This window comes from Tamandua tetradactyla, chromosome 2 (genome assembly GCF_023851605.1).
Source record: "Tamandua tetradactyla isolate mTamTet1 chromosome 2, mTamTet1.pri, whole genome shotgun sequence".
Classification (NCBI taxonomy): domain Eukaryota; kingdom Metazoa; phylum Chordata; class Mammalia; order Pilosa; family Myrmecophagidae; genus Tamandua; species Tamandua tetradactyla.
The window spans coordinates 50,687,640-50,701,753 of NC_135328.1; the positions used below are offsets into that span (position 1 = coordinate 50,687,640).

General features: G+C 55.5%; 1 protein-coding gene across 1 annotated transcript in view; it reads right to left on the minus strand.

The window, feature by feature from the left end:
• Positions 1-12,802, minus strand: part of ENG (endoglin) — a 37,185-nt gene extending 24,383 nt beyond the window's left edge. Inside the window, exons 1-2 of the mRNA XM_077145752.1 lie at positions 12,377-12,802; positions 4,335-4,486 (exon numbers count right to left, since the gene is read on the minus strand). Of these exons, the coding sequence (XP_077001867.1) occupies positions 4,335-4,486; positions 12,377-12,443 (219 nt within the window). The 5' untranslated portion in view covers positions 12,444-12,802. The remainder of the gene's footprint in view (positions 1-4,334; positions 4,487-12,376) is intronic.
• Between the last annotated feature and the right edge of the window lie 1,312 nt (positions 12,803-14,114).

Below are 14,114 nucleotides of genomic sequence, written 5' to 3' on the forward strand. Positions count from 1 at the left end.
GTGCTTATATGCATGTGCATTTCTTTCTTGCTCCCGCCTACCTCCCTTCCACCATCCATCATCCATTCCAGGTGGCCAGCAAACACTTATTCCCAGCTGAGCTGGAGCTGGGTACTGAGGACACAGTGGAGAATGAGGTGCAATCCACGCCCAACCTGTCTGAGCCACGCCCAACCTGTCTGAGTCCCAATCCATGCCCCTTCCCAGATCTAATGGTTTTAAGGCTTGGGGTAAGAATACAAACGGCAGCCCCTGGCTGCCAGCCTGCCCCCTTCTCTCCCACCCTGATTCTGAGCACACCGCAAGGGCCCTCAGGCATGCTCAAGGGGGCAACCCAGTCTATATGCCCAAGCTCTGCCATACCCACCCCCCACAAATAGCAACCTTGACCACTCTTCAGGGCAAATGATGCTGTCATGAGTGTAGTCCCCTCTGGAGGATGGAACCAGGACGAGCCCCATGCAGCCCCAGGAGGAGGCTCAATGCCATTTGGGCAAGGAACTCTGGGGTCCTTAGTACCCAGAGCATGTTCCAGAAGGGGAGGGGTGCAGGCTCTAGGTGGGCACATACCCTTGGCCTGTAGATTCCCAGCCTGGGAGTAGAGATACAGCTGGAAGAGGGCCTGGGGGGGGGGCACTAATTGTGGGGCCCAGGGAAGGGGGTCCCCTTGCACAGCTCTGAGGGCTACGCTGCCTTCCATTTTCTCTTGCAGCCTCCCAGCACAGTGTGGGGAAGCCTGGAGCCACTCCTGGTCCTCTTTTCCTGAGTGGTCTTGCCTGCCTTTTCTGGTCAGGAGTGAGTCAGTGCCAGGGCCTGGAGGGTTCTGTCTGCTTGGGGGTGGGTGAGGCAATCTCGGGCTCCCCCAAGTTTCCCCAGGAGTGGGGTGAATCAGTGGCTGCCCCAGCTCTGCTGCCCAAGGTCTTGTTGGGAGGAGGGAAGATTGGAGCAGTCAGACTGACGGGAATCGCTGAGACACCAGCAGTTTCCTGTCTCCTCAGGTCAGGATGTGACCCTGGGTCCCCTCCTGGAATCCAGACTCCAGCCTGCCCTTTGGGGGCCCAGCGAGATAGTGCCCCTGCCCAGCGGCCCCCTCATCTGTCTGCAAATCTCCCCCAGCACACACACTGAACCTCTCTTGCCCAAGGTTCTTGGCTGCCACAGCTCATCTGCCCCCCACCCACAGGAAATCTGAGGCTTTTGAGGTCACGCAGGGGTGGATGGGAAAGCCGTTCCAACACTGCCAGGGTTTGCAGAAGGCGGCCACAGGTCAGGAGGAATTGGGCTGGGAGAATCTACCCCCACCACCGCCTTCTACCACTGCTGCCAGCCCATGTTTCTTGCCTCCAGGCCTTTGCTAATGCCGTGTCCTCCCCTGGAGTGCCTTTACCCCCTTCTTTGTCTGGCTGGACTCTAAGAGCCTTTTCCCCTACCCCTTTCCTTCCATGCTCAGTACTCATCCTCTGTGGGTCCACAGTCCCCTGCATGCCCTCCACAGTCCCCTGCATGCCCTCTCCCTTGGCTGATTCCATCCTATTCGGGCTGCCAATACCCACATCTGCCTCCCCACTGTCCTGTAAGTGGCTCGAGGTAGTGCCCACAGGTCTTCTTTTCTCTGCATTCTCAGGACCCAGTGCAGTTGGGCACATTGAAGACACCTGGCAAGGGCAGGCTGAGGGGGTCTCTCTCGCTGTGGGGACTGCTTGGGAGAGGATTTAGGGTGCCTTCCAGGGCATCCAAGGGGTCCTCAGCGGTCAGAACTGTAGGAACTGGCAGGATCGTGAGCTCAGCCCTTGGGGGGGAGGAGCCAGGAGCACCCCAGGACAGGGCCAACTCAGTCTCACCCAGCCATACTCGGGGATTGGTGCCCCTCAGAAGGTGGATTCAAGATCCCTGCCTCACCTACCTCGAAGTGATTATCTTTGAGGGTCAAGTTAGTCAACCGATATGGTAATGCCCTTCAAACTGTATCATGCCTGGCCAAATGAGAGCATTTACAGGTGAGACATGGTGTCCAGGAGCAATAGACAACCGAGAACAAGCACCACCATAGCTACCACATATTGAGCTGTCACTCTGGACTCTCAGTATTTTGCTGGCACCATCTCCCTCCAGCCTCACGACCACCCTGTGCTATGGGTGCTAGGATCAACCCCATTTCTCCCAGGTGTAAACCAAAGCTCTGAGATGAGATTGCCCAAGGCAATTCAGCTGGTCAGTGGTAGACCCCAAACTCAAGTTTGGGGGGATTCATAACCCCCATGTCAAAGGCTCAGAGCAGTGCATGCATTCATTCATTCATTCATACATTCATAGATTCAATACATTTCTGTAGTATCTGCCAGGCTGTCGGCCAGATTCGAATTCTCTGTGATTCTTAGGCAAGTACCTCTCTCTGTTGGAGAGAGGGGAGGAGGTGCACCTTTGGATGCCAGGCGCTGTACGAGGTGCCGACCAGTGTCAGATCCAGGACTGGGTCCTGGTTTCCTGAATCCCAGCTTCATCCTCAACCTCCTCAAATGAACACCCCTGAGAGTCCTGGAGCCGGCAGTCTAGCTCCCCGGATTAGAAGTCAGATGCAAGTTGGACTGAATTCCCGGAACGAGGCAGAAGGGTGATGGGGACAGTGTGTTGTCACGTGTGCTGGGATCCTTGGAATACGACACATTTGCCAGAGACGCCAAATATGTGGCACCCCAGCCTATCCCTGCTTGAAATCCTGCAATGACTGTCCACTGCCCATAGGTTAAAGACCTAACTCCTTAATACAGCCCCAGGGCCTTTCCCATCTTTCCAATCCTACCCCATCGGGAGCCATAAGCTCCTGCCACAGCGCACTGCCTGCTGTCCCCAGTCGTGCCTGCTCCCTCTGCCCCTGCAAATGCTCTAGCCTCTGCTTTCCCCCACCACCTCCCTCACTCGGTGAGCTCCTGGCCATCCTTTGGATTGTTGCTTCCTCTAAGAAGCCCTGCCTAATCCTGGAGCAGCTGAGCTGCCCCTGCCCTGTGCCCCCAGAATGCAAACCCATCTCCTGGGTCCTGCCCCTCTACACTCTGTGCCCCACAGGCCTGGTGCCCACCAGGGCAGGGATCACGCCTTTCTCTGAGCCTGGGCCAGCTGCCGAGTGATTAGGGTGAGGGGTTTCTAGTCACCCAGAGGAGGTGCAGGGATCCGAACATCAGAACGAACAAAATGAGCTTACAGAGGGAAATCTTATCTTTCAAATCATTACCAAATTTGAAAAAAAAGAATTGCAATGCCGTGAGACCCTTATAACGTGTCTGGCGCTATCTGCGGTTCGGGGATTCTCAAGGCCCACAGTCCCGGCGGCAGGCAGGGCGGGGGTGGGCAGGGACCCTGATACCGGTGGTCTGGGCACCTTCTTATCAGTGCACAAATGCAGGGCAATCTAACAGCTTTGTGGGTGCATTGACCACAAGATTACCCTGAGCCAGCACCACTAACAGCTGCTATCGGGACTTAAGGCACATCAGACAAGGGTGGCCTCCAGCCTGGATGGGCCAGACCCTGCCTGAACCCTGAGATCCACTGGGGAGCCTGGTGACAGCCTGGCTCTAGAGTCCCCGAGGATCTGGTGTGAATTCTGGCCTTGGGCATGTCACTTTACCTCTCTAGGCCAGCCTCAGTTTCTTCCTCTGAAAAGTGGGTATAATAATCGACCCTATAGATGGGCCCTTGGGAGGCTTAACATATGAAAGATGCTTAACCCAATTCCCAGCCCGTAGTCGGCCTAGCACAGTACCTAGCATACCGCAAACACTCCATTAATGCAGTCTTATTATTGAGGGGCTTAAGCAAATGGTGGACCTCAGGAGGGTTTTCCTGGTGGAGAATAGGCTCTGAGGCTGTCGCTGTTGTTTTCAGATCTCTAAAGAGCTGTCTGGCAGGGTCGTGGCTATTCAATGGGGACAGTCCAGGTAAGAGGATTTGGACTCAACTGAGAGAAGCACTTTCTCCGCATCAGACTGGCCTATACCCTAACAGTGTCCCCCGAGAAGCAGTGAGCTCCCCATCACTGGAGGTGTACAAGTAACACTCACCTGGCACACTCTGCTAACCCCCTGGCACTTCTCCACTGGGTCAACAGCCAAATCCAACTCTTTCCACCGGAGTCTTGTAGTGGCACCTAGAAGTCCTCCCTGAGCCCACAAACACCACCCACTGTGAGCCTTGGGCGAAGTCCCTCCACCTCCTTGGCAGGAGCCCTGCTGAGGACTCGGTCCACTGTTCAGCAATAGCCACGGTGCAGGCTCCCCTCCTCCCCTCAGCCTTGGGGCCTCCCCTGGGCCCACCCCTGACCCTTCAGGGGCACTCACCCTTGGGAACTCCAGAAAGAGGAGATGGACTTCAAGAGTAGCGCTGAGCACCTGGGCCACGCAGCCCTCGGAGACCTGGCTTGTGGTGTATATCACCTCGCCCCATTTGGGGTCCACAGGCTGTAGGTCACAATGAACTGTTTCCGCCAGACCTGTTGACGAGAGGGCCAGGTAAGAAAAAAACGGGGGCCTCTGGGTACAGGGCACGGGCTGAGGGCTTTATGATGTCTTCACAGCTGCCCTAAGGGTGAGCATCTTTATACCCACTCCACAGATGAAGAAACTGAGGCTCAGAGAGGAGAGTCTCTGTCCCAAGGTCACACTGCTACTTTGTGTAGCGTGGCCAGATAAAAACCAGAAAGCCAGTTAAATCTGAATCTCAGATCAACAATGGATCATGTTTCTTTTTAGCACACGCATGTCCCACATATTCCATGGGACATACTTCTACGAAAACAAATACCCATTAATTTTCTGAAACTCACATTTAACTGGTCACCCTACATTTTTATTTGCTAATCTAGCACCCCTAACTGGGTGGCAGAGCTCACATACGAACCCAAGCCTTAAAGTTTTGTTTCCGCCAAAGAAGGTGGGAGCAGAGATCTGGAAAAAAAGCTTCCCCTCTGGTGTCATAAGAGACCAGGAAGAATGCCTCTAGTTGGAGGAGGGTTGAGTGCTTCCTGACCCCCAGGGACAGGGTGACCCAAAAGGGCGGCCCAGGTTAGGAGGGAAGATGCCGGAGGAGGCCGCAGAGGCTGCCACTGGGCAGCCCGGAAACCCAGGTCCTGAGGGAAGTGAATGGAATTTCACCCTGACCCAGCAGGGAAGGAAGAGGAAATGAGGCTCCTACACCTCGTCCTGAGGAATGTGCTGGGGAAAGGGGGGGCTCCCGAGGAGGGAAGGAGGAGAGAAGGGGAGACTGTTTGGAAGTTTGTGTCTCCATCTTGTCGCGCTCACTTCCTGTTTTCTTGGAGATCAAAGATGGGCGCGGAGGGACTGGCTGCACGTCCAGCTGACGCCAGCTCGGAGGAGGGGTGGGGTAGGGAGGTTTCTCCTGAACCCAGACTTTCTTTTGCCTCACTCGGCCCCTTCTCCACTTTCCACAACCTTGCTGGACTCAGGGCACCCCAGAGAACAGAGAAGGTCATAATGTGGCCGCCTGTCGCCATGGCGACACCATCCCCCAGCTCCATCTTGGGGAGATTCAGGGCAAGGACATTAGGCCACATGGGAGCCCAGGCCTTACGCACTCCTGCCCTGACCCTGAACTGACAGTGCCCGGGACGCCAGAGAGCCCAGGCAGCATGGCCTTGGGGCTAAAAGCAAGGTCCCGAGAACCAGGCAGACCTCGGTTTGAGTCTCGGGCCCAACACTCAGTAACCATGTAACTCTGGTGGATGGTCTCACCTCTTCGGGGCTCAGTTTCCTCGTCTGTAAAGTGACAGTAAGAATAGAGCCCACCTCAGAGCTTGCTGGGAGGGTTCCATGACACAGGGCATATGCCCATTGTTCTTATCATTCCTTGACTGACTTCGGTCATTGTAGAACTGTCTAAGGGGTGGGGCGATGTTGTGGGACGGAGAAGCCTCCTAGGCTGAGTGAGGGCCCCCTGGGAGGGAAGTCACCGACATCTCCAGGCCACCTCACTGCCTCGCCCCAGTAGACTCAAGGTGCCATCTCCCACGGTTTCACCCCTTCCAGCCTACCAACGGGCTCAGTGCTCTCCACCCTCTCCTTATCCCTATCAGCGCACACAGTCTCCTTGGCTGTTAGTCCAACCCCTCCTCTACAGATGGGGAGACTGAGGCCTGGAGTCGGGGGGTGGGCCAAGGTCATACAGCAGAGGGCTGACCAGGCCAGGCCTGGGACCTGCCTCTCCCCACATGACCCGGGGCCTGGCTTGCACAGTAGCACAGCATCTCCCTCCTTCCCTTCGAACTTTCCCTGCCCCCTCCCCAGACTTCCAGGAACCCCAGTTCCTCCCGGATCTCTGGGGCCGCCTGGGGCCACCTCCTCCATGCCGTCAGCGTCAGTGGGGAGAGGCCACAGGCCTGGCCATTATGTAAGGATCAGATAACAGGCCAGGCTGGGAGATCAGATAAGAGGTTCATTTATTTTGGGGCCTTTTCGAATCCCAGCCGCCCCCACCCCGCAGACGAGAATGGGGAGACAGGAGGGAGTGTGACGCCCAGGCCCGTCTCCCGGAGCCGGAGGCGGGTCCAGACAGAGCTGAAAACAATCCCCTGGCACCAAGGGAGACACAGAGACCTCCCGGCACCCAGGTCAGAGGAGGCGCCGCTGGGGGCCTGGGTGTCCAGCGCCCAAGTGAAGGACCCTGGAACCACCTCCCCGCCACTGGCCCCTTCATCCTCCTTCCCCACCCGCGGGCCCACTGAGCACATGGCCACCTCCAGGTCTTTCCAAATGACCACCCCAGCTCTTGGGGGGCCACGGACGGCAGTGGTCGGGAGAAGCAGCTCTGGAACCAGATGACTGAATCAATCCCAGCTCTGCCTCTTTGAAATTGGTTACCTTGGGCAGTAGCCTAACCGCTCCAAGCCTCAGTTTCCCCATTTGCAAAACAACAATTATCACAGCAAAAGCCTCCCTCATGCTTACTGGGAGCCAGATACAGCGACAAGGCTTTATGTGAGGTAACTCATATGGCCCTAAGAGCACCTCAAGAGGCGGCTACTATTGTTATACCCACTTTACACACAAGAGTCAAGCATCAGGGAAGTTAGGATCGAGGATCAGACGGGTTAAATAATTTGTCTGAGTTTATCTAGCTACTTAGAGACAGGGTATGAATTTGAACCCAGATGCTCCAGCTCCCGAGTGCAGAACCCACTTCACAGACGGTGTGTCAGTCTGAGGAGGTCACCGCGTTCAGTGCTCCGTACACCACACCCGTGATTATTCTTTCAGAATACCAAAGCAGATTCTTTCTGGCAGAGGTCTTTTCTGCTGGAAAGCCTGTCCCCTCCTCTTCAGCCACTCAGTCTCGCTTTGCTCCTTCCCGTGCAAGCTCTCCCTGAGACCTGGCCATCAGAGAGACCTCAGCCATCCTCTGCTCTGGCCTCTCTCATGGCTCCCCAGTGCCCTCAGGGTCAAGGCCATACACTGCAACCTAGAGTGGAGTTGAAAGAGTGCAGGCTTGGGGTTCTGACAGATGCCAAAGGCTCAGACTCTGATTCTGCCATCTCTCACCTTCCATTACATGCCTTAATGTCATTAACTGCAAAATGGAGGTGACGATGACCATAAAACCTTCCTCATCGAATTGGTGAGAATATCAGCGGGATAACACAGGCACCATGCTAAGCTAGCTCCTGAGTCATGGGCTTTGCTCAGGAACTGACACCTATTGTCATGATTATGCCCAGTCAATGGAGACATGCTGGGTTTCCCCCACCCTCACCCCAAATACACACATTGCTCCCTACCACTGCCATTCCCTTTCCCAGAGGAATGGTCTTCCTTTATTTGACCATTTGGCCAACCTCTATTCGTCCTTCAAAACCCTATTCTAGAAATCTCTCCACTAGAACCAGTTTCTCCCCTCTCAGGGACACTGGTGCCTGGACGTCCACCTAGAATCACACATGCCTAAGTGTGTCATTTTTATTTGTCTGTGTGTCTGCCTCCCCCAGCAGACAGGGAGCTTTTCCAGAACAGGAAGAAGTCTAAGTCATTTTGAGTCCCCAGAGCCCAGCCCAGGGCACGGAACAGACAAACACGAGCAGACATTTGTGGAATTGGCTTGCCAGGCCTGGCTCTCATTTGCCAGATGACCTGTGTCAAATCCCTCCACCATTCTGAGCCTCAGTTTCCATGTGGATACTGGGGTGGCAGGAAACAATGGACAGGAGATGCTCCACACTCCACTGGATTCTGAAGTTCTGAGATTCTGCCTGGGGGTGGAAGTAGGAAGAGAGGGCAAGGCATTGACGGGGCTACTGAGGGTAGGGGCAGGGTCTCATGAGTTGTGCTCCAAGTGGGAAGGTCACGGTAGGGGAAAGAGAAGGGGCCAACTTCCTGGAAAAAGACTATGGGGCCACAGGGAGGGCCCTATCATCTCTCTGTGGCAGTACAGGGCTGTAAACAGGTCCAGAGCTCGAGTCCCAGATGCCTGCTTCTGGGCTGTGCCACTTGGGCCAATTCCTTCACCCACTGAGCCCCAGTCTCCTAATCTGTGACATGGGAATAACAGGAATGCTCTACCCCACAGGGCTTTAATGAGTACACATAACGTACCTAGAGCAGAGTCTGGCACACAGTAAGCATTAAATAAACGTCACCTGTTACTTTGGCCCCTTAACCCCTTTCCCCTCCTCAGCCCTACCCCCCCCCCACACACACACAGGTGTGAAAGCTAGCTCGGCTCCTCCTGAATCTCCTCTTCAGCCTCTAGGGCTGACCCTGCAGAGCCCGAACCGGACCTGGGTGGGGGGATCTCAGAGCCAGGGCAACCAGCTCTCCAAGTCTCTGGAACCCAGGCTGCCTGAAGTCTTGGCCCCAGCTTGGAGAAGGGGAAAGAAGTTGGGACTGGGTTCGAATCTGAGCCTACCACTTGTCCCAAGCCTCAATTTCCTCATCGATAAACTGGGAATAAAGGCAAAGAGCCAGCACAGTGCCTGATGTACTGAGGACACTGGAGAGATGGATCCCTCCCTCTTGCCCCTCAACATTCCAGCTCACTCCAGGTCCTTGAGTCAATGGACCAGGCTGTCCTCAGAGGGCCCAGCACTGACCCACCTGCGACCCTGAGCAAGGCTTTCTCTCTCTGGGCCTTAGTGTTACCATCCGCCTGCCTAAGGCAAGGGAGAAGCTTTCAAGCCATGGCCCTGCAGAGACCCACCCTCTCCTGGCTCACCCAGCTCCTTCTCCAACCTTGTTTTCCTCCTGGCAAATGGGTAGCTGTCCCCAAATGCAGCCTCTAAATGATGGATCTATCCAGTCTCTGGTCTGTGTCACTCGTCCTCCTCTCCGATGAGTCGCGGAAGTCCCAGACCACACCCCTGCTCCATCCTCCAGCAAACGATCACCCGCACAGAGGAAACATTCTTCAATCCCAGCCACCTAACATGGGCCACAAGCCCCCGCACCCCTTCTTCTGGGACTCTACCCAAAGACCATTATACAAAATATGGAAAAAGGTGCATGTGCCAAAAACGTGTGTTGAGGTGGTATTTATAACCAGTACTCAAGGGGAAATGAACTAAATATGCAGCAATAGGGGATTCATTAAGTAAACGATGGCTCATTTGAAGGAGAGAATATTCTAGAACCACAACGGGATGATTATGGAGTCCATCTGACAATATGGAAACTCCTGGGACAGGAGAAAGGTTATGTAAGACACCCAAATTTGATCCATCTGGATTTAAATTACCTGAAAAAGCTAGACAAAAGCTAGAAGGCAATCCACCAACATGGTAACAGTATCTATATTACAAAGGGGTTTGGGAGATAATGTTTTCCTCTCTTATCTACCTTCTTTGAGGGGTAAGCTGAGGCAACTAAGTGGTTAAATTGTTTTTTGTGTTTTTTAAATATCTCCATATGCTTGCTCTTAAAAAAAATCCCAACATAACAGAAAAATTTGACTTAGATGGTGAACGTCCCAGAGAGAAACCTTTATGTTGGAAAAGAGGAGTGTTGGGTACACAGCCTTCCAGAATTTCCTCTGTACATATTGTACATTTTTACTATTTTATTATGATAGAAATATTGGGGATCTAACAGTGTGCTGCAGTCATCTGTCCACGGCAGTATACACAGAGACCCGTCTTTTTCCTTGGCGACTGCTGCTTAGTATACCTCTCCGTAATAATTTATTTAACAGGTGTCCTGCTGATATACATTAGGTGGCTTCTACTAGTTGGGTTTTGGTTACAGGTGTCTTTGGGTCACACATCTTTAGAGAGCCGGGAAAATATCTCCATAGGGCTGACCCCGGAGGATAAGTTGCTGGGACCAAGAATCATGCATAGTTAAAAGTTTTGAGAGTTGCTGCTGAGTTGGGCTCCCAGAAATCTGGACCCATTTTTGGACCTGTTTCCGGACCCCTGTGGGCATGAATGGGGACACTGGGTCACCCCATCCCCACCCGTGGCGTGGAAAGAGCTGGGTTCCAGCCTGTAAGGGCCTGTGCTCTGCAACGTGCTGGAGCCCTCATCTGCCCTGCGTGGGCCTCGGTTTCCCAGGCCGTACGTGAGCTGGGCTGGATGGTTACCCTTGAACCGTGGTGTGCCAGAACTGGCTCATGCCTGCTCCTAAGAGTGGGCTGAAAAATTTCCAGGTGTTCTCTGAACTAATTGTCAGACAGTGCCATTATTTCGAAGTAGCTCATATAAACTTACAATTATATAAATTATATTAAAAACATAGAAACTCATCACCTCCTAAATAATTTACTCCATTTTACTATTATTTCTGCTCTTGAGGTTATCTTTATCTACTGTATCAATGTGGTGGAAATACCGCATGATGTGGGCTGCTGTGCGTCAATTCCTGGCTGGGCTAGTGAGTTGGTAACTTGACATCAGCCATGTGGGAGCATTGACACCATGGAAATTGACAGACATCCCAAATCAGATTCCCACCCTCCTTTGCCTGCTCCCCCAGTCACCAGTTGTTAATTGTTCACCAGCATACCTCCACCTTGATTCTGTAAAACCAGACCCAAAATGTCTGCATGGGTCTTTCTCTAATGAGCAAGTGGAATAGGACGTTACCATGCTAGAAATGGGTGAGAGGATGGGAGAGAAAGGCGAGACGGACCTACAGGCACGTCAGAACCCAGATAGGGGTCTGACGGAACCATGTGAAATCAGGCAGGTCTGAGTTTACCTTTCCTGTAAAATGGGGGCGGTGATGGCAGCCGGCTTGCAGGATGGCTGTGAGCCATTTTGAGGGGTTGCCGCATCATACATGGTTAGAAGCAAATGTTCTGGGGAGCACAAGCCTGGGGTCTAATCCCCCCTAAGCCACTTGCATCTCTAAAACTTAGTTCCCCATGTATTATGGGGCAGTGGTGAGAGTTGGAGAGACCAAGGTTTGGTAAATTTTAAATGCTGAGGGGTGGGGTGAGATGGGGAGGGGGTGGCCGTGGCTGCTGCTGTTCCCCTTCTCGTCTCCCCCTACTGCCCCCCCCCCCTCAGGGCTTCCTCCTTCCCCTCTTCCTCCTCCAGACCCTGAAGGGGTGGCCCTGGGCTGTCCTGTCTTGTGGCTCTAGGAGGGTGAGGGGCAGGACACAGCGGAGGCACGGCAGGTGAGATGGGGCTGGCACCCCACCTCCTCAGGACCCCTCCTCTGGTCAGTTTCAGAAGCCCGAAGAGGCCAGGAGCCCCGGAGAAGCCTCCAGGCTGAGGAGCTCTGGCAGGTCCCCTAACCAGGAGAGGAGGGGCAGAGAGGCGGGAGGGCCTTGCGAGCTGTTCCAAAGGGTTCTGGGAGTCGCTTCTCCATAAAACAACACAGAAACGAGCCGCAGGCCTGAGGGCTCGCCTCACCTCCCGGCCAGGTCCCCTCCCACAGCAGCCCCAAGGGGGGAGTCCTGTCACCATCCCCACTCAGAGGTTGGGGAAACGGGCTCAGCGACACGAAGGCAGCACCCCCAGATCACACCGGGTAGCTAAGGAAGTGGAGGTTTGAGCCCTAGCCTGACTCCGGAGCCCAAGCTCCAAAAACTAAGGCCCAGGGTGCCACGCACCGAGCTCCTTCCCACACGCTCCTCAGGGCCGCGCAGCTGGGTGATGGGGACGCCAGCAGGCCAGAGCTAAAGTGACCAGCTCATCCCGGTTTGCCTGAGACACTTTAGCTCTGAAAGCCCTGCGTCCTCCAAACCCAGCAGCCGGGATGGTCGGTCACCCTGTGGCCTCCCCCTCTGGATGTCCAGGTCCCCCACCTCCCCCCAGGAAAGACACCAGACAGGCTCCACCAGGCCTGAGGTCAGGGCACTGACCGGGTTCAAGATCTGCCAGGCACTGACCCACCCCGGGCCTGAGTCCCCCCACCCCAGGTCCCTGGACACCTACCTGTGGGGTTGAGGCTGCAGACGGCCAGCAACAGGGCAACGACCAGGAGACGGGCGTCACGGTCCATGCTGTCCGCTCGGAGGTCTGTGCGCTGGGCCTTATCCGGTGTCCAGGGGCAGGGCTGTGGGTGGGTGCGGGGGCCGGCGTGGGCTCACGCAGGGACCCGAGGGGAGCAGGCGGCCGGAGCGACAGCGTCCCTGCTCCAGCCTTCTGCGGGGACAGCCGAGGGGTCAGGAGAAGTGGGCAGGAGGGCGCAGGCCCGGGCCCTGGGTCCACAGCTGGCCAAGAAGTGGGCAGGGAGGGGACACTGGACTCCTGTGGCAGCAGCGAGCGCGGTGGTCCCGTGGACACGGATGGAGCCTGAGGTCTGACTGTCGGCTGAGGGGAGCTCCCGGCTCATCCAGCCCGGCCCGGGGAGGCAGGAAATGCGCTTCCTTAGAGAAGGGGCCGGGCCAGGCCGCCTGCCAGACGGTTAGAGGAAGTGCCACGGGCTTTGTCGCTGGGTGGGGGGCCTGGGTGGGGGGTCAGCGGGGGTGGGAGGGCCCAGGCTCCAAGCTTGCCTCCCCACCCTCTCCAGGTCTGGCCAGTGGGGGTGCATCTGGCAGCCCCTGGAGACCAGATGCGAACAATCACCCAAACAGCCCACCAAGGGGCCCTTCCCAGGCAGCCCTGGCTGAGATGGTTCCTGTGGGACTCACAGCCTGGGAACCTGGTATTCCCATTTCGCAGATAAGAAAACAGAGGCCCAATGAGGTGAGATTGTTGACCAGAAAGGGGATAGAGCTGGGATTCAAACCTGTGCCCCTCAGGGTCCAAAGCTGGCTGAGGTAACCATAACATGGGGCTTCTGTCCCTCTGCTTTGCAGGCAGGGAAACTGAGGCCCAGAGTAAGGAAGGAACACTCCCAAGTCGGCCCAGCAATTCACCTAGATCTGGGGTTTCTGAGCCCAGAGAGGGCAGGAGGTCTGCCCAGGGCCACACATTTTGTGTCTGATCCCTCCATGGGTGGAAAATCCTCCAGGGACAAAGGACAACCCCAAACAAAGGAGGATGGGACAGACCTTCAATGGCATTTCTGAATTCAGATGGCCCTGGGTTCAACACCCTGCACTGCTTGATCTGAGCTGTGAGATCTTGGCCAAGTCGCCTAAACCGTCTGTCACCCTGTTTGTAAAGTGAGAGCACAACAGTGCCCTCCTCTCCAGGCTGCGGTGAGAGTTCCCGGGTCGAGGCAGCACCGCACCGAGCCCTGAACCCGACACGCAGAAGCCCCCATCAGCGTTCCCTGGCCCTGGGAGACAATCCTGGAACTTGGGAGAGCAGCCTGGCACTGGGCTGGGGCTGGGGCTGCAGGTGGGGTGGCCGTTCATGCTGCAAACAGAAAGCACCTACTATGCGTCCAACATGATACTAGTCATGGGCAGAACCTAGGCTTAGGCCCAGGGGAGCTCAGAGAAAGAAGCCCGAGCTTCCTGGGCAAGGTGGCATTTAGACCTGGCTTTTGAAAGACTAGGTGAGTCTGGGGTGTGTAGAAGACAGGGAGGAGGTGGATGGGTCGGGCAGGGGGACCAGCCTGAGCAAAGGCATGGAGGTGGGATGTGCTTGGCCCACCATGGGACAGGGTCAGGAGAGGGCAGTAAGCCTGGAGAGGCAGACTCCAGCCCTGTTCGAGGGGGTCTTGAATGGCAGGAATTTACCCTGAAGCCATGGGAAATCATGGAAGGTTCTGGAGGAGGAA